Source organism: Mytilus trossulus, chromosome 3 (genome assembly GCF_036588685.1).
Source record: "Mytilus trossulus isolate FHL-02 chromosome 3, PNRI_Mtr1.1.1.hap1, whole genome shotgun sequence".
Classification (NCBI taxonomy): domain Eukaryota; kingdom Metazoa; phylum Mollusca; class Bivalvia; order Mytilida; family Mytilidae; genus Mytilus; species Mytilus trossulus.
The window spans coordinates 25,746,915-25,768,749 of NC_086375.1; the positions used below are offsets into that span (position 1 = coordinate 25,746,915).

Below are 21,835 nucleotides of genomic sequence, written 5' to 3' on the forward strand. Positions count from 1 at the left end.
AATATATATACTCAGAGAAACAGATGATTTGATATTTGAAAACTTCTTTCATCCGCTAATGTTTCGTATTTAAACAATGTGACACATGATTATAACTTTATTCTTTGAGTAAAATGAAAGTCTACTCGGAATTCTTCAGGATTTTTCTTCTGTAAATCAAAACGAAAGTAGGGAATTCCCAAAAAATATAACCACTTGTCTCGTGAGTCACAGAAAATAAAAACAAGAGTCCAACTTGATCTCAAGGACACAAGTAAGATATAAAGAGTTATTTTCATTTTTGAAGATTATTCAAATATGTGGTTTGCATTTGATGACACAGTTGACACTGTCATAGACATCTTAATTTGCCTTAAAAAAGCGAAGCGACTTCTTCCCCCTATTCCCATGTGACATGAATGGCATTTTTTCGGGATGGGCATAGATCATAACAATCCATTTAGGATATTAAAGTTCAAATGGGGTATAGATTTTTAATGCCAAATTGCCAAATATATCAATTGATAAGCAAAGCTGCTTTTCAGTGCATTTGTTTAGAATAACTACAAAATAGAAATTTAGGTTGGCAACTTTTCCCGAAAATGAATTAGGGAGCTACCATTTGATTTTTATGGGGGGGGGGGGGGGGGGGCTAGGATGAAAAATTGTGTCCTGCCTTTTTTTTAAATTTGTAATCTCTGTCTTGCCTTTTTATTTTTCAGTCTATTCGGTCCTGTCTTCTTCTTTTTTCTTAGCTTATCCTGACTTTTTTACAACAATTGTCATCCTGTCTTTTTTTTTGCCAAGTTACTCATCCTGCCTTTTTTTTTTTAACTCTAAATCCTGTCCTGCCTTTTATTTCAAATTTCATCCTAGCCCCCCATAAAAATCAAATGGTAGCTCCCTTAGTTGCAAAATTGTTTCATCCGAAAATCAGTATCTTCCAAGAGATCAAACTCATAAACATTCTGGTACATATAAAAGAAAAAAGATGCTGATTAAAAGTTTTTGCATTTATTTGATAATTTATATACTTAGCAGACTTCAATGTGCAGTTCTCAAAAAAAAACATGCACCTGATCTCTTCAAAATTATTTTACACTAGAATTGATTATTTACCTTACTATGAACTTGTTTTAATACTTGCAGCCAAAGATTTTTGAAAAGGCTGGTTAAAAGGGTATGAAAACACTGCAAGATTAAGATGGAGTTAATTTGTTCATGTCATGCAGCTACCAGTAGAAGAGTAAAGCAGATACAAGATATTTGTACAGGAAAGGATATATCTGTAACTGTTAGGCAATGTAAAGGTATGTATTGTCAAGTTTTTTAAGTGGCTAAAATGTTTGATTTCAAGTGTGTGTGTGTTTTTACCCCCCCCCCCCCCCCCCTGTTGTATGCATTCTTGCTGTTCAATTTATCTAAATCTTTAACAATAGAATGGAAGAATAGTTCTTATTTTGTGCATATCTTTTTAATACATAATACATTTGACAGTAAATGAAAAATTAGTTTTGCAGATCATGATTTTGCCATATGTTCTGTGGCTATTTTGTTTGCTATCTTGTCAATTACTGATTCACTTTTTAAAGATCTTCTGGTCTAATTTAAACCCAAATTAGAACAAACAGTCCTTGCAATAGCCAGGTTGAGAGTTATTTTATATGTATGAAAGAAGTCACCCTTTTAAGAGATGAATTATTTGTGTTTACAAAAGATTTTATTTGTTTTGTATTTTGTATTTATAGTAGTGATATATATATTGTATTTATACCAATAGCAAAATCAAACTTTATTTTTCAGGAATTGAAGATGTTAAAAGATTGGAACTTGATGTAAATAAATGCTGTGTGCTAATACTAGATGATGAACTGGTTGACTTATTAGAAAGTTGTGGAAGACTTGTGGCCAAAATACTAAGTATGAATGGTTGATTTTAAACTTGAAAGGAGGGAGAATTATAGGAAAGGGCACTTATCATTTTATCCTGAAGTTTATTGGATGTTTATTATTTATTCTCAGACTGTTGAAAATTAATTTTCAAAAGTGTTTACATCATTTCAAAACAGATTTTATGAAAAAATAAGTAGAAAAAGCATATACAATAAAACTAAGTATTCCATATTGATAAAACTTTAGTGGGTTTTCTATATGAATGGAATTTTGAATAAATAAGCATATTCGCCTGCCATAAAAGTATGTTCAACATGCAAAATGTTGCGTGTTTTACGTGTATAATTTTGGTAAAAAAACGCTTGATGTACAATTGGTTTTGGTAAACTAATTTGTATTGGCAGTGCTTTCATTTGATTTAGCTGACATTTTTTAAAATGTTGCTTATTGTGAAGTTGATAACGCTGATCTATATAAATTTTGAAATTAGACAAATGTTTTATGTAGTCAATGTTTTAACTTTAATTCATTGTGATAATTACCACTAATATTAATTTGAAATTTTCTGTTAGAAACAGGGGACCATTTTGGGGCCTACTCTAACCTTCCTGTACTTTTCAGAGATAACATCAAAGCCTAACAAGTTGATATATTTCAAACTTGTTACTTGCGAGAAAATGGAAATGTTTGACGAATGTGAATGGAGGCAATGTGTTAACTCGGAGGAGGAACTGATCAAAATTTATACAACAAAAATATGTAAATCTCCGACAGAGTCTGATGGTAGGTACATAAAAAATTCTAAAGAAAAAAAAATATTCAGTTCTTTTAAACATTAAATGATCTAATTTTAATGTATGAAGAAATTTATGAACTGTATACCTGTACATAAGAAAACATTAAATGGAAACAGTAAGGAAGAATTTTAGATCTAAGTTCTGGTGTGGTGATTTAGATATTTCGCCTTAAAATTGTTGTGTTGTTTATTTGTTGAAACTTATTCACAAGTTTTTGTTTTGAATTGAGGGAGTCAATAAATGGCATAATTTATCACAATTTTTTTATAAAGAAAAATGTACATTTATTAGTAAAGGCCATGGGATTTGCGTCTAGTTGATTATTACATCACCATGTTCCAACCTTTTCTGTCATTCATACATAGATTTATTTTAGAACAAGAGTTGGGGTAAATATTTATGATTTTTTTTAAATCCCTCACACTCTATATTTTAGTTTTAAGCTCACCTGTGAAAGGGGCCAAGTGAGCTTTTCTCATCACTTGGCGTCCATCGTCCATCATCATCCGTCGTCTTTAACTTTTACAAAAATCTTCTTCTCTGAAACTACTTTGCCAAATTTAAACAAACTTGGCCACAATCATCAATGGGGTATCTAGTTAAAAAAATGTGTTGGGTGACATGGCCACCATGGTTAAAAAAAGAACATAGGGGTAAAATGTAGTTTTTGGCTTATAATTCAAAAACCAAAGCATTTAGAGCAAATCTGGCATGGTGTAAATTTGTTTATCAGGTCAAGATCTTACAGACGAATCAGACAACCCGTCGTTAGGTAACTTAGGTTGCTGCCCCTGAATCGGTAATTTTAGGGAAATTTTGCTGTTTTTGGTTATTATCTTGAATGTTATTATAGATAGAGATAAACTGTAAACAGCAATAATGTTCAGCAAAGTAAGATTTACAAATAAGTCTACATGACCAAAATGGTCAGTTGACCCTTTTAGGAGTTATTGACTTTTATAGTCAATTTTTTACCATTTTTCGTAAATCTTTTATATCTTTTACAAAAATCTTCTCTTCTGAAACTGCTGTGCCAAATTAAACCAAACTTAGCCACAATCATCATTGCGGTATCTAGTTTAAAAAATGTGTCCAGTGACTTGGCCAACCAACCAAGATGGCTGCCATGGCTAAAAATCGAACATAGGGGTAATATGCAGTTTTTGGCTTATAACTCAAAAACCAAAGCATTTAGAGCAAATCTGACAGGAGGTGAAATTGTTTATGAAGTCAAGATTTATCTGCCCTAGAATTTTCAGATGAATCGAATAACCGGTTGTTAGGTTGCTTCCCCTGAATTGGTAATTTTAAGGAAATTTTGCCGTTTTTTTTCTTCTTATAATAATAGATAGAGATAAACTGTAAACAGCAATAATGTACAGCAAAGTTAGACCTAAAAATAAGTCAACATGACCAAAATGGAGTTATTGCCCTTTATAGTAAATTTTTAACAATTTTCATAAAATTTGTTAATTTTCACTAACATTTTTCACTGAAACTACTGGGCCAAGTTCATTATAGATACTCATAGAGATAATTGTAAGCAGCAAGAATGTTTAGAAAAGTAAGATCTACAAACACATCACCATCACCAAAACACAATTTTGTCATGTGTCCCCTGTTTAATATTCACATAGACCAATGTGGGCGACACAAGCTCTTTAGAGCCTCTAGTTTTATATGTTATATATTTTTTCACAATTTCAGAAACATCAAATACATGTCAAACAATGCAGTCATTGAGCTTGCAGAGTGCAGAGTCTTTGTCCAATTCGTTGTTTACAAATGAACCAGCTGTGAACCAGTCATTGAAAATTACTCATGCAAGTATGTATCTGCAAAGTTTTTCAATATTGTGGATTCATCATTATTTGTTGGATATCAATCTCGAGGATCACAATAGATGAACCACAAATTAAAAATGTTTCAACAAAGTATAAATTTAATTTATGCTTGTATGCAGACTTTGGAAAAACAGCTAAATCAAATATTCACAAAAATGGTACCTATGAAATAGATAAATCCACAATGTAGTAATATAAGACAAGTGAATTATCCTGTTTTTGTAAAATTGGTTAAAATTGTGTCTGATTCTCTCCCTTGACTTACTTTGTATTAATTTGTTTCAAAGAATAGAAATTTTTGGTGTCCATGTTGATTTGCATTTATTTTTGTAGGACCAGAAGCTGTAGAAAGTAGACATTCTTTCTCTAGTGGGGATGACAATCATGATGAGAAACAATGCCAGAATGACTTGAAAATACAATCTGAGGAGAAAGGTGTTAATAAGTCAAAGAGTGAACAAAATCTTGGTAAATACATTCATAAATTTGATTATTTAATATTGTGTGTTTATCTAGTACACAGCAGGGTTTATATTCATGTCTCATTAACATTTTCTGATTTTGATTTGCCACTGGAAAATTAAAATAGCCATCCATTACCATCATCATGCACACAAGTCTAGTCTAAAGTTCCTAACAGCTTCTTCAGTTCTGATGATTGTTGCATTAGATAGCAGTATCTGTTAGAAGATAAATAAGTGCTCCTAAATCGATTTTTTGATTGAGTACAGTTAGTTAAACACGCCATATGAATATCATTTCCCCATTGATCCGAAATTCTAACGGCCATAGGTGGAGAGTAGGGGACTGGATTGTAACCATTTGCTAGCAAAGATGTAAATTCATAAATGAGGGGGCAGGACCAATTTTAGGACGTCGGAATCAGGTGTTTTTAAGCTCAGGATTTCAGGATGTTGGGATTTGAATTTATTTAAATTCAGGACCTCGGATTTCATGTTTTTAAGACCATGATTTTTTGGACCCCTCCAAACCCCCCTCATACACCACGGCTGTGGTGTAGTGGTTAGTGCATCGGACTACTAACACAAAGGTTCCTGGTTCGATTCTCGTTTGGGATGAAAATTTCAGGAACTCAATTTTCGGCTCTCTCTTGACACCATTTGCGAGTATGGTCTTGAGGAAACGATGATAGTCCGTCGGACGGGGACGATAAATGGCTGACTCGTGTTAAGAGAGAGTCATATCTCTTGCACGTTAAAGACACCCTTGTAGATTTCGAAAAAGAGTAGGCTAATGCTGCTACAAGGCAGCACTTGCACCCGCAAAGTGGAAAGGGATTAATATAAGTTGTAAAACTTGTTTCCCAATCCACTATAAACAAATATGTTTAAACTAAACCCCCCTCATATAGTTTGTAAGTTTCATTGTTTTTTTCAGGTTCCTCAGTTAGTTTACCAGAAAACAAACAGAATAATTTTGAACACAAAGGAGACAGGAAAAGTTTACCAAATGATTTACAGAGTGTTGCTACAAACAACTTATATCCAAGGTTGAGTGGAATTTCATCATATATGGAAGCAGGAATGTCATATGGCAATGCACAGTCACATGGCAATTTGCCAACACATTGTCATTCAGAGTCACAAAGTCAATTCCAGTCCCCAACCCTGAATAGACCATTACAACCTTGGTCTTCTCCAAATGGATGTAGCTTTAATTCATCTGGTCCTCAGGCTATGACTTGTCAGAGTGGCCAGGGATACAGTTGTCGTTGTGGTTCATGCCAAACGCTGCATCAACACTCTGCAAGTTTTCCTCAGTTCCATACCTTACAGCCAAAATCTATAGCAGGCAGTTCCACTGGCAGACCTGATACAACCAATAACATGAACTTTAGACCAGAGATAATTGCCATCAACAGAGGTTTTACACCAACATATAATCCTAATATACAGACAGATGGATCAGGTTTGCAAATTAGCATTTTAAAACAGCTGCATTCTGGGTAATCCTTTCAAATTGGGTAATGGAATTAAAATTGTGATTGTTGATAACAGTATATAGGAACAGTGAAATTTTAGCCGACAACATGGCATTATTTAAATCAGTGACATATACTTCAAGTGAGCTTTGCAACTCAATTAAAAGGCTTTATTGTTTCATTGAAATATCATATGCATCTTTCATTATTTTTGCACACTACTTTTTCACCTTATGCTGTAAGTTTTTTCTATGTATTTTCGAAATTGTTGAGATAATCTTAAAATTAAGGTGGTACCTAACACTACAGGGAGAAAACTCTGTAAAGTCAGCTTAACGTTTTAATTACATTGTGTTGTAAAGGGAATAATAAGCTTCTCAATGATCAAAAATGGTGTTTGTCAAATTGCTATATAACCAGTGTATTTTTTCTGACAAAAGGTTGGTTCAAAATTTTTGAAATTTTAAAATTTTTGTTAAAGGGTCAGAGTAAAATACTTTGTCATAATTTTATGAAATTTAGACGAGACAAATTTATTTTAGGGAAAGTGTTGGTAAAAGATAATAGGTATCCTACAAATAATAGTAATGAATCAAACGTAAATTGTACAAATTAACTGTGTTTTTGTCAATGTTTTTTTTTTTTAAGAATTGTAAAGGAAGGACAGAGAAAGTTCATGTAATCAAATAACTTATTTAACTAGCTCTGTTAATTCATTAAGAATAGCTCCTTCCTCTCATTTAAAAAAAAAATATTTGTTTTTTATTTCAGATAACAGGACCCTTTCTTGTGACCATTGTGGACATTCTGTTATCCCAAAACATGAAATGGTAATTATTCATAATTGTTTATTACACTTAGTTACAATTGTTCTCTACAACCATGTAAGTGTGACTAAGTTGCAATATAAGCTAAAAAAAAAAACAGAATAAAAAAATTATGAGATGTAGGACATATTGTTATTAGACCATCTTTACTGTGGCTTTTGCATATAGGCTTTGTTTCTCCTTCAAATTTTAAAGACTCAATCATGAACATTTTTTACCTTCAATCAAGGCCCAAGAAATTGGTTTGCCACAAAAAAAAAATGAAATTGAGACACCCATTTTTTTCTGACACATCATATAGTGTTTTTTTTAAATGAGACACCCATTTTATCCTAACACATCATTTAGTTTTTTTGGTTTTTTTTTCTGTACTTCTGTGTTTTATTTTGCAGAAAATATTGATTTATTTTAGATTTTAATGGGTTTTTTTCATGTTTTAATAATCTATTTTCTATTGTATATGTACTTTTTAAATGTTTCAAATTTTGCATTTTCAGAGTGATGTTGGACCTTCATATGAGACTCATCATTCTGCTGGTATGTTTTGTTAATAAATTTTTGGCTAAAAATTATAGTACCAAGGGAAGGCACTTTCAAATGGGAATATTTCATTTACATTTTCTCTTTACTTTACACAAATCCATAGTTGAAATTAAATTGCCTCCCCAGCAGGGTGCAGTGTGTGTTTTAATGGGAGAAAAAAAAACAGCCATAACAATGGATTTCTGGAAAGTATGCCAAAGTAAACAGCTCACTTCAAGATCAACACCTGATGCCAATTTTTGAACCCTGTGTTATAAAAATATATTGTATTTATCTTACATCTTATATCTTATATATGCTTCAATCAATTATCACAGTAAAAAGCAAAAACAAAAACATTGTAAATTACACTTGCCCTTGATCTCACTTTCATTATTAAAATTCTGCACTGCATTAAATCTATATATATGTGTCGTGTTCATTTTATTATTTTGTTCAGGTTATTACTTGTACAAAAACTTTGTATGAGTAATGACTTGTATGATGCCATCATACAAGTTATTACTTGTACAAACTTGGGTTTGTAAGTCTGGGAAACATTTGTCCACTGTTGGGTATTTATTTAATTGTTTTTTGATTTATTCTTACCATTCAACGTATGTTTTATAAATCTATATTGGGTTTGTTTTTCTTTTCTTTTTTATCAACTGAGTATCAATGATATTTTTTTTAAATGTTAGAAGATAACAAAAAAACAACGGACCCAAAGTAGCAACATGAGGTAATATGACACCTTGAGCAAATTTAGCTAAACAGCTTGTTGCCACATACACGGACTACTGGTGCAAAGTGACAAAGTTGTTAAAATCAAGGATAGAATAAAACCCTTCTACCATTTATTTTCAAGTATAAATCATGATAAAAAGTTGCATATGTAATATCATATGTATTGGAAACAAAAGTAATGCTTGATAAATCAAATAATCTGTTGGTTTGCCCAAGACAAGGACTCATGACATCTGGAACTACACAATAAGCTCAATCCTGCATAGCACCATTCTCCATGTGAAATTATAATTGATTTAAATAGACAAAATTATTTTTATTAAGACGTTTGCATTTTTATGACGCCCAACATGCGAAACAAGGAATGTGTTTTTTAATTTGGTAGATGCTTTTTGTGCTTTTTGTGTTTGTTGTATATGTTTGTTTGTCTTGAGATTGAAAGACAGCGATGACTGCTGTAACCATTTTTTGACTATTTTAACAATTATGTCTGTTTTGTTCACGCATCTTTGTAAAAATAACAGAATTTGATGCCACTGTCATATAAGTGAGAGGTTTAGCTAGCTATAAACCCAGGTTCAATCCACCATTTTCTACATTTGAAAATGCCTGTACAAAGTCAGGAATATGGCAGTTTTTATATGTTTTATCCTTTGATTTTGCCATTTGATTAGGGACTTTCCCCTTTGAATTTTCCTTGGAGTTCAATATTTTTTGTGATTTTACTTTTTGGATTTAGATGTGCCTGTCTTACAGCCACGTTGACAGCTGCAATGAACATGGCCATGGTCACCACTAAAAGAAAGCAATTGTACTACTTTCATGATGTTAGCCTCAGTGTTCTCTGGTATTTCCAACATTGAGTCTGAATCTTTCCGATTGATTTTTAGTAATTAAACCAATCATAATTTCAACTTTTGTTTCTATTTTGTATCCATTTTTAGGCAATATTCAGCATTACTCTTGATATTTCTAAAGGCGTCCAGACCTCGGTTTATCAACTGTACAATAAAAAATAATTTCATCTCCTTTGCAAATGAGTTTTGCGATTTCTGCTTCATTCAAAACAACATAATGACGTATGAAATATCTTTGATGTGCTGTCTATTTTAGATCTCTTAATTTTACTTCCTTTACATAAATACTATGCTTACGTGTGTGAATGTCGAATTATTAGAAGAATTATTTTCATTCCAAAATTAATCATGTCATCATGCTCTTTTGTCTCTACACTTTTTATGCCCCACCTATGATAGTAGAGGGGCATTATGTTTTCTGGTCTGTGCCTCCGTTCGTTCGTCTGTCTGTGCGTCCATTCGCTTCAGGTTAAAGTTTTTGGTCAAGGTAGTTTTTGAAGAAGTTGAAGTCCAATCAACTTGAAACTTAGTACACATGTTCCCAATGATATGATCTTTCTAATTTTAATGCCAAATTATAGTTTTTACCCCAATTTCATGGTCCACTGAACATAGAAAATGATAGTACGAAGTCCAGGTTAAAGTTTTTGGTCAAGGTAGTTTTTGATGAAGTTAAAGTTACATCAACTTGAAATTTAGTACACATGTTTCCTATGACATGATCTTTCTAAATATAATTCCAAATTAAAGTTTGACCCCAATTTCACAGTCCAATGAACATAGAACATGATAGTACGAGTGGGGCATCTGTGTACTATGGACACATTCTTGTTTTTTTAAAGTTTTGCTCATATTATGTGATAAACAAAAAGTACACACATGTTGAATGTTTATACCTTTATGTTTTATTCATATAATATTTGTTAAATAATAACGAACAGTTGAGAACATCACTTAGGCTAAGAAAGAATAATGATTTGTACAAGTTATTATCTTTTTTCTCAGTAAAAATTATACTAGTAATTGCTTGTACAAAAATATCTTCATTTATAATGAGCAATTGGTCAGCTGTATTTTATGTGATTTATGTGCTGATGTTTGTCTTTTCAAATGCTTTTTGTTTTTTGACATGACCTTGTGTGTTTGAGTGTTTTAGTTTCTTTCTCTTCTCTTTCTTATCTTATCTATATAAAATTGCAAGATGTACACATTTCTCCTAACGTGAATGAGTATTTTCACCGGAAAAGTTATAAGTATTGAATATTTATCTTTAAAGGTGGTGCTTCTGGTATGACAGAGAAAGAATACACGAATCCCGACAAAATCAGTGTATTAGAATTAAAGGAAGCAGTTATGGTAATGATAAGAGACACCCTTGATTGTTCCGATTATTACAACTGGAAGAAACTTGCCGACCTCCATAAGTGGTCCTTTGGTCGAATATACCAGCTTGAACAGAAGTGGAAGAGTCGTAAAATCGAGAGTCCTTTCATGCATCTGATTGAAGAATTTCAGCATTATACCCTTCTAGATCTGAAGGAAGATTTGAAACAAATCCCAAGAAAAGATCTGTTGCACAAAATAGAGGAACTTCAGAGGGGAGGAATGTTGTTCCATAATTAGATCACCGTCACAAATTCAAGGGAGATAATTAAAAATGTTAAACTTTCATTATTCACTATGCAAAGTGTTTTTAGGTGTTGAATTTAAAGTATCTTGATTAATTACTGTAACGATGAAGAATTTTAAAGTACTGATGATATTTAAAATCCAGATATGCATTTTCAGGGTTAAATCCAATACAGCTGTTTTGATATTTCACCTAATCAGATAGATGATATAAGAAGCCCCCGACAAGGTTAATCATAACCCTTTGGAAAAATAGGCCTTGTTTCACACCATATTATTTATTCAGAGTACTGACAAAAGATTTTAACTACATTTAAACATTATATATCTAGGTCCTACCATGCCTTAAAACTTTTCCAGTTGCACATGTTTTTATGTACTCAGAATAAATTTTGTGGTATAAACAAAGCAATAACTGCCAAAGTGTTAAGAATCTTAATGTGCTTTTTCAGCATCTATACTTTGTAAATAGAAAATTACATTATACATATACCTTCATTTGTATATTTTGTATTCCTGATTTGTGTAAAAAAATCTATATACATGTAACATGATGTTTATACAGTCATGCCTGGAAAAAAATAGGACTATAATTATTATTTTCATAAGTGTAGTCAGACTGTAAATACTGTGGTAAAGTTAAAAACGTATACATTCTGGCACAAAGATAGCTTTTTGAAATTCTTACAATTTATTGTAAACTTCTACATGTTTTGAGCTTCGGTGTTAACATATAAAACACTTTTAATTTTTTGTTTAGATAAGGCACATTCATGAGGGGGGATAGGACCTTTATTGGGACTCCAGGATCAAGTGTTTTGAAGCTCTGGATTTCAGGATTTACCCTTTCAGGATCAAGGGAATTCTTTTTTTGAATTTCAGGACCTCAGGATTTCGGGATCAGGACCCCTCCTACTCCCCCTCATTCATGCCAAGAAAGAAAGGTCATTTTTTTCGTTGACAAAAATGTTTGTAATAAAATTAGGATTGGCGAATTTGGTGATTGTTAGAAATAATGCATAATTTTTGTTTGGTATTTACTAATAGGGCACATTTATAACATATAGGGCTATTTCATTGCAAAAATGCTCCTGTCACCTTCTGATAAGGTCGTGTGGGAGCAAACAGTCTTTTGCAAATCATCTTTATCATACTAGTCCCAGGATTTTTAATTTATACATTACAATTATGACATAATATATTTTTATATGTGCATCAATTTTTTTCTAAGATATTCGATTTTAATTTTATTGAATTGAATAATTTTATTATCAAAGATATAAAGTTAAAAAAAAAAAAAAAAAGAGTTCAATTTAATTTATTATTAAAGAGAATTTTATTGATATTGAAATCTATATTCATATAAAATATTAAGTTACCTGTACATGTAAAATTTACACTAAATATCTTATATTAATATAGATTTCAATATCAATTGTAAATGAATCAAATGTAATTGAAATCAAATTTATTTAATCATTTTAATGTAAATTTCATTGAAATTGAATTAAATTTTTTATGATATTTATGATTTTTTTGTTGTTTGGAAATTGAAAAAAAGTTTTGTTCATCAAGGACAATTAGGGCCAATTTTTGAATTTTACACATGTGCTTTAAATATTTCCTATAAAGGCGTGCAATAAAAGAAATTTGGTACCAATGGAATTTTACCATTGTTTGTTGAAATTTGATATTCCAAAGGGTAAAAAGTAAAAAAGCATGTTTTATTCTTAAGGGAACCAGTCTCTACCTCTTTAATCCAATATTCCTTTTCACTGGCACTAGCATTATTTACTTGGCAAGCCATGAATATTAGATGTTTGAAATTTTATATTCTTTTATGTGTAAATATCATTTACATCTTTGTGTACATATCATATACAATGTATATTTTTGTGTAAATAGCATTTATATTTTTAATGTGTAAATATCATATATAGCTGAAATATGTCAATATGATATATATATATATCTATAATGTGCAAATATCATATACATCTTTAGTGCATAATATCATATATGTTTTTAACGTGTAAATATCATATATATCTTTAGTGCATAATATCATATATGTTTTTAACGTGTAAATATCATTTCTCTAATTCTATGGAAATTTATCCTTTTCCGAACCCATTGTATAAAAATATTTAATCAACGTGTGGTTGATGGTGATCTCAAAAGACCATTGGATGAATTTTAGGGTCATGACCTTTTTAGCCAACTGGATGAATCAAAATCTTATAACAGGTGTTGATGAAATTGACAACTTCATGCAATGTGAAAGGCACTCGAAGGGGATTTTCGGTTAACAAAAAAAGGAAATGTCTTTTTAATCATTAGAGAAACAGATTCTTACATAGTTACTCGTGGATTATCGGATTTATCCAATCTCGATAGTTAAATTATAAATTTTAAAGTCCTCGCCGAGGCGGCTCGGACTTTAAAATTGATAATTTAACTATCTCGATTGGATAAATCCCATAATCCACTGGTATCAATGTAAGAATCTATATATATATCTTTAGTGCATAATATCATATATATTTTTAACGTGTAAATATCATATATATCTTTAGTGCATTATATCATATATGTTTTTAATGTGTAAATATCATATATATCTTTAGTGCATAATATCATATATATTTTTAACGTGAAAATATCATATATATCTTTAGTGCATTATATCATATATATTTTTAATGTGTAAATATCATGTTTAAAGGGAGCTATGGTCTGTGATGTGATAATGTTACATAATACAATGAAGATGTATACATGTACAAAGTTAGTTATATAAACTGTGTATTATAAACAGTATTTACCATTATAATTGTGTTGTCTAATCCAGGGGGTTACAGGGGTTGGACCCCTTTATTTTAACCATCAATGCTTTTGAATGGGGACATATGGTTTGAAGTTGGACCCCTTTCATCCTGGGTTGGAATCCTCTTTCAAAATAGCTGGCTTTTTATCATTAATATAAACATTCATATATTGTCAAAGACAAGTTCATCAAACAAATCAGACAAATTTTAGCACTTTTTCTGTATATTTTATTTATCGATTAAATAAAAAAAAACAGTAAATACAATGTCTTCCCTTAAATGAAGTCTACTGTTTGTTTTTATTTAATCGATAAATAAAATTTACAGAAATAGTGCTAAAATTTTATAATATAATTTAACACTCAAACTTTTGGATCAAAGACAAGATCATCATTTAGGTAGCTTGGTTTTCAGATTTTTAAACTTATTTTCTCAATAATCCTAACTTATTCTTGTGATAACTTTTTTATTGTCATGACTTCTATGTTTGTTTCAAATCATTCTTGCTTTAAGCAAAATTTATTAACAATATGTTTTCATGCTGAGCATTTACATACATTTTTTTCATTTGTTGCCTGTGTTTGTTTTTCATTGAATATAATTCATTTTTGTTATTTTTTATAGCACTGTCTATAAGTAAAATGTAAACAGTTACACCTATATTTAAAAGATCAATTCCTAATAAGTATACAGAAACCAAACATCCAAAATCATTATTGTGGATTCATTTATTTTCATGAGTATCAAATAATGTGGATTCAGGAAACATTATATTTTTTAAAGTTAATTTCCCTTTTTTTCCAAAATCTGCATACAAGTCAATAGGAAATTTGTACTTAATTGGACTCACATATACCCACAAAAATTGGTACTGCAAGATATTAACAATTCCACAGTTCATTGTGAAGTTCATTTCACTCAAAAGTACTGAATAGTTTTTGCTGTCCTCAAATTGATATAGTTAATTGTCAAAACTGCATTTGGAAATAAATTTGTATAAATTGACATATTATATATACACTGTATACTGAGTACAACTCTACATGTACATGTTTTTCCTAACCCTAAGATGACTTAATTGAGTTGTATTATTTTTTTTATTTTCTATTTTTTATATATGTATGTTCCTATACAAGAAATCCATATTTGACATATTTCGAACAATCTATTTTTCTCCATCAATCCTGAGAAGAGTCATGTTAATAATTCTTTCATAAAAATGATGTTTATAAAAATTGTACATAACAGTGAAATGTAAGAGATGATGTTACAGCTAATATTTTGTGCATTTTCAAATTATATTGTTGTTTTAAAAAGTCCTATAGAAATCTCGAATTTAGATCTGAACTTGTACATTAATTTGAATAATTATTTTTCCTGACAATTTTTTTCTGCCATAAAAAGCAAGGGTAAGAAAATCCCATAATAATTATTACAGTGAAACCTGTGTATAAATGCCAATGGTAAAACCATAGAAATCTGACCTAATGCGAGAGGTGACCCTTGAAATATATGTACAATGTATTAATGTCTGTGTCATGTGGTCTCTTGTGGAGAGTTGTCTCATTGGCAATCATGCCACATCTTCTTTTTTATACAGAAGTATAACTAAAGGTGGTACCTAACACCTTGACTTAAATTAGTTTGGCTCGTTTAATTTTCATAAAATTTTGTCAACATTTACTTTGACCCTTTGACCAAAATATAAAAAAATTCAAAATCTTTGAACCATATCTCGGAAAATTTGCATTGGATATATAGCAGTTTGAAAATCATGAATTTTGATTATTGAGGAGCTTAAATATCCTTAACAATACAACGTGATTAAAAGGTTTACCTGATTTTACAGAGTTATCTCCCTGTAGAATACCTGATTTTACAGAGTTATCTTCCTGTAATGTTAGGTACCACCTTAGTGGGGCACTAAGAATTTAACCTGAGAAGACAGTATAAAAAAGAAGATGTGGTATGATTGCCAATGAGACAACTATCCTCAAAAGACCAAAATGGCACAAACATTAACAACTTTAGGTCACCGTACAGCCTTCAACAATGAAAAGCCCATATCGCATATAGTCAGGTTTTCAATTATTAGAGGTTACCATTATATATTAAAGAAGATGTGGTTTTATTGCCAATGCGACCACTATCCACAAGAGACCAAATGACATAGAAATTTACAACAATATGTCAATACATGGCCTTCAACAATGAACAAAGCCCATACTGCATGCACATTTTCACTGCTTTCAAACTGATTTTGGTAAGGAGTATGCTGAAAGTAATCAATAAATATAAGGAGATTTTACACTCAAAAAACACAATGAAAACTATATTCTTTATGAAAAAAGTAAGATAACAACATCAAGGAAAATTTCAAACATCAAATGGCAAAAGGGCAAAAAATGAAAACTATCCTGAATATATTTGAACTATTTGCCACTTGACATAAAGCATACAAAAAATAAGGAATGAAACTTAGGAATATGTAGGAATAATGAATTTTATGATTATTTCGGGATTAGGATAATGTCTATGTGGCAGAACAATTTTATTAGAGCTCCAAGATTTTAACGTATGAAAAAAGGGCATTATATTTGTGTACAAACAAAATGAATGGATTCAATCATTGTTTGTTTACATCCTGTTGTTTTCATTTATATGATTAATCCATTTGATGTTTTAAAAAAAAGGATTAAAAAAACAGGTTTTATATAGGATTGGAGTTATTTTCAACAGTTTTTTTTCTAAATAGAAATCACATGTTTTATAATGCTACACTTAGAATTTACTATCAAACATCTCACAACAATTTAACATGTGAAATGAAATCTGGTGCAACTTTTAAAAAGCATTGCATACTTTGTTTTTTTTATATGAACAGCTCTAAAACTCAAATGTATAAACATTTTTATTGTATAAAGTTTTCCATAACTATCTGTAATGTATGAAATCCATAGTATTGATTATTTTTACTTTTATATTCCAATATTTTTGATGATATTGATATTTATCACATACTTAGACTAAGTAACATATGATTTTTACTGTATGATAATATCATTAAATTAACGTAAATTCCATATTTTTCAAATTGGTGCTTAGCGGGCTGATATGAAAAGTTTATCACATGCTTCGAGTGTTATCTAATGTCTTTCCGTAACGTTATCGCATGGCATTCCAGTGAAACTCGGCAAATTCAGTAAAATACACTTCAATGCTACGTTTTCACTGAAAAACATTACAAAGAAGTGTAGTACAAAACAATTATTTGGATACTGGAAAGTATATTTTGTAAAATAAAACAAAAACAATCAAATTATTAAATAAATGCATTTTTTAAAGTTTAAAACATAATTTAGAAAGTTGATTTTTCAAAACAGTGTTCATTATGTATATTTTTTAATTATTTTTTTGTCGTTTCGTCAAAATTTAAATGTTTTTCTTCTATGTTGAGGCATATGATAGAAAAATTTCATATCGAATGTACTAAATTTAGGGTCTGATGTCCGTGAACTTTTCACTCTTTGAACTTCTATTTGGGAACCACGTAGAAGGATCAATATATGAATCTGATTTTCTCAATCGTTGAAGCATATGATAAAAAGATCATAACATGTCATTTTTCATATTGCATGTATTATCAGCCCTCGGTCAATATCAGCCCTTGAGCCATGCTGCTCTTGGGCTGATATTGAACCTAGGGCTGATAATACATGCGAAATGAAAAATGCCATGTAATAATCTGATATTATCATCTTTGGGATGATTGATTATATCAACAAAGTCTAACGATAATTTGCAAATTTACTTTATAGATATATAAAGTTGTCATATATTTAGACATGTACAATAAAATTTAAAAAATAATGTTGCGGCATAGTCATTAGCTTTATCATCTTTGATGACAGACATAATAGCTGACCTGAAAATATAAAAAAGAAGATGTGGTATGATTGCCAATGAAACAACTATCCACAAAAGACCAAATGACACTAAAAAGTACACCATCCACATGCTACTATACAATGTGTAATGTTTTACAACTGTAATTAAAGCAATAAGCAAAGGCATTACATCAACCAACAAAAGCTACATTTTTAGAGTAGTCTAATGCTCTGGACAGGTCGCAGGCTTTGTTGTCATGATGTCAGTCAGAATCAATGGTTTGAATCCTGCTAACATTGTTGGGCTCTTTGTATATATATATTTATATGTCGATCAGACATAGTTCACCTGACCAAACACGGTTAAAATTAAGAGATTAGGTCAGTTTCTCAAATACTATAAGCAGTAGATCAACAGTGTATAGAATGAGTGTAATGGGGCCAAGTGAGCTTTTTTCATCACTTGGCGTCCAGCGTCCGGCGTCCCTCGTCATTGTTGTCGTTTACTTTTACAAAAATCTTCTCCTCTGAACCTACTGGGCCAAATCAATCCAAACTTGGCCACAATCATCATTGGGGTATCTAGTTTAAAAAATGTGTGGCGTGACTTGCCAAACCAACCAAGATGGCCGCCATGGCTAAAAATAGAACATAGGGGTAAAATGCATTTTTTGGCTTATAACTCAAAAACCAAAGCATTTACAGCAAATCTGACTGGGGTAAAATTGTTTATCAGATTGTTTATCAATTTTCAGATGAATCATACAACCAGTTGTTGGGTTGCTGCCCCTGAATTGGTAATTTTAGGGAAATTTTGCTGTTTTTGGTTATTATCTTGAATATAAGTATAGATAGAGATAAACTGTAAACAGCTATAATGTTCAGCAAAGTAAGATTTACAAATAAGTCAACATTACCAAAATGGTCAGTTGACCCCTTTAGTAGTTATTGTCCTTTAAAGTAAATTTTTAACCATTTTTCGTAAATTTTATATATCTTTTACAAAAATCTTCTCCTCTGAAACTGCTGGGCCAAATTAATCCAAACTTGGCCACAATCCTCTTTGGGGTATCTTGTTTAAAAAATGTGTGGCGTTACCCGCCAAACCAACCAAGATGGCCGCCGTGGCTAAAACTAGAACATAGGGGTAAAATGCAGTTTTTGGATTATTACTAAAAAAACAAAGCATTGAGAGCAAATCTGACACAAAGGTAAAATTGTTTGTAAGGTCAAGATCTTTTTGCCCTGAAATTTTCAGATGAATCAGAGAACACGTTGTTGGGTTGCTGCCCCTGAATTGGTAATTTTAAGGAAATTTTGCTGTTTTTGGTTATTATCTTGAATATTATTATAGATGAAGATAAACTGTAAACAGCAATAATGTTCAGCAAAGTAAGATTTACAAATAAGTCAACATGACCAAAATGGTCAGTTGACCCATTTAGTAGTTATTGCCCTTTAAAAGTCAATTTTTAACCATTTTTCGTAAATTTTATATATCTTTTACAAAAATTTTTTCTCTGAAACTGCTGGGCCAAATTAATCCAAACTTGGCCACAATCCTCTTTGGGGTATCTTGTTTAAAAAATGTGTGGCGTTACCCGCCAAACCAACCAAGATGGCCGCCGTGGCTAAAACTAGAACATAGGGGTAAAATGCAGTTTTGGGATTATTACTAAAAAAACAAAGCATTGAGAGCAAATCTGACACAAAGGTAAAATTGTTTGTAAGGTCAAGATCTTTTTGCCCTGAAATTTTCAGATGAATCAGAGAACACGTTGTTGGGTTGCTGCCCCTGAATTGGTAATTTTAAGGAAATTTTGCTGTTTTTGGTTATTATCTTGAATATTATTATAGATGAAGATAAACTGTAAACAGCAATAATGTTCAGCAAAGTAAGATTTACAAATAAGGCAACATGACCAAAATGGTCAGTTGACCCATTTAGTAGTTATTGCCCTTTAAAGTCAATTTTTAACCATTTTTCGTAAATTTTATATATCTTTTACAAAAATTTTTCCTCTGAAACTGCTGGGCCAAATTAATCCAAACTTGGCCACAATCATCTTTGGGGTATCTTGTTTAAAAAATGTGTGGCGTTACCCGCCAAACCAACCAAGATGGCCGCCATGGCTAAAACTAGAACATAACTATTGGTTTATAAAAATTTTAATCAAATATCATCTTATAACTAAGCCTCATTTAATTTTACAAATTTGTCATGAATCCATCTACTTCCTTTGTTTAATATTCACTTAGACCAAGGTGAGCGACACAGGCTCTTTAGAGCCTCTAGTTTGGTATCATATTTGAAATTGTTTTATAACTCATCGGCAGGGACGTATATACTATATAGTATATATTATCAGTCCTTGTTATCGGTGACCTATATTTTTATTATGATTTCAAATAAGCTGTACATAAACTAAATAATTTTAAAATTTAAGAGATTTCTGTAATTAGGTTTTGGCCACAATCATCATTGGGGTATCTAGTTTAAAAAATGTGTGGCGTGACTCGCCAAACCAACCAAGATGGCCACCATGGCTAAAAATAGAACATAGGGGTAAAATGCATTTTTTGGCTTATAACTCAAAAACCAAAGCATTTACAGCAAATCTGACTGGGGTAAAATTGTTTCTATCTGCCCTGAAATTTTCAGATGAATCATACAACCAGTTGTTGGGTTGCTGCCCCTGAATTGGTAATTTTAGGGAAATTTTGCTGTTTTTGGTTATTATCTTGAATATTATTATAGATAGAGATAAACTGTAAACAGCAATAATGTTCAGCAAAGTAAGATTTACAAATAAGTCAAGTGACCAAAATGGTCAGTTGACCCCTTTAGAAGTTATTGCCCTTTATTGTCAATTTTTAACCATTTTTCGTAAATCTTGGTTATCATTTACAAAAATCTTCTCCTCTGAAACTACAGGGCCAAATCAATCCAAACTTGGCCACAATCATCTTTGGGGTATCTAGTTTAAAAAATGTGTCCGATGACCCAGCCATCAAATCAAGATGGCCGCCACAGCTAAAAATAGAACATAGAGGTAAAATGCAGTTTTTGGCTTATAACTCGAAAACGAAAGCATTTAGAGCAAATCTGACATGGGGTTAAGATGTTAATCAGGTCAACATCTATCTGCCCTGAAATTAACACATAACCTGTTGTTGGGTTGCTGTCCCTGAATCAGTAATTTTAAGGAAATTTTTCTTATTTTGGTTATTATCTTGAACATAATTATGGATAGAGATAAACTGTAAACAGCAATAATGTTCAGCAAAGTAAGATTTACAAATAAGTAAAAATGACCGAAATGGTCAATTGACCCCCTAAGGAGTAATTGTCCTTTATAGTCAATTTTTAACAATTTTTATAAAATTTGTAAATTTTTATTAACATTTTCCACTGAAACTACTTGGCCAAGTTCATTATAGATAGAGATAATTGTAGGCAGCAAGACTGTTTAGTAAAGTAAGATGTACAAACACATCACCATCACCAAAACACAATTTTGTCATGAATCCATCTGCTTCCTTTGTTTAATATTCTGAAATCACATAGACCAAGGTGAGCGACACTGGCTCTTTAGAGCCTCTAGTTTTTATATTTCGATTATATTACCTCTATTTCTCCTATTAGCTCAACAGATTAAAGGACATTATCAAAAATTATGCTTATTTTCAGCTTAAATGGACGGTGACCCCATTTTTTAATTTCATTTTTCTTTTTAGTATATGATAAAGTTCATTTTAAAAAAAATATAGCGAAATCCTATATAAGAAAAAAAATTGAATTATACCCAGGAGTCCGAGCCCCCTTAATTGGTCAACGTTAAGTTTTGTGTGTTCGGTCTGTTTTCAGTAGGTCAACTATATTTGGTGTTGATCTTTTTAATTTTTAAGTTATGGCGTTGTCAATAGATATAGGAAGATGTGGTGTGAGTGCCAATGAGACAACTATCAGTTTATTTTCTACTTATGAGTTTGAATTCCGAGGTCCTGTGCCAGTTGAAGCCCGACACCGGTTGCGGGATTTTCTTGCTGCGTTAAAGACCCAATGGTGGGCTTCGGCTGTTT

The 21,835-nt window shown here is 31.2% G+C and overlaps 1 protein-coding gene across 1 annotated transcript; it reads left to right on the forward strand.

The window, feature by feature from the left end:
- The first annotated feature begins 129 nt into the window (after positions 1-129).
- LOC134710958 (uncharacterized) lies at positions 130-11,275 on the forward strand. The gene is made up of 10 exons (XM_063571381.1): positions 130-253; positions 1,129-1,289; positions 1,783-1,899; positions 2,494-2,655; positions 4,377-4,496; positions 4,847-4,981; positions 5,912-6,442; positions 7,227-7,285; positions 7,780-7,819; positions 10,685-11,275. Exons 2-10 carry the CDS (start codon positions 1,184-1,186, stop codon positions 11,029-11,031), a joined length of 1,617 nt encoding a protein of 538 aa, XP_063427451.1. The 5' UTR covers positions 130-253; positions 1,129-1,183; the 3' UTR covers positions 11,032-11,275.
- Positions 11,276-21,835: the final 10,560 nt, after the last annotated feature.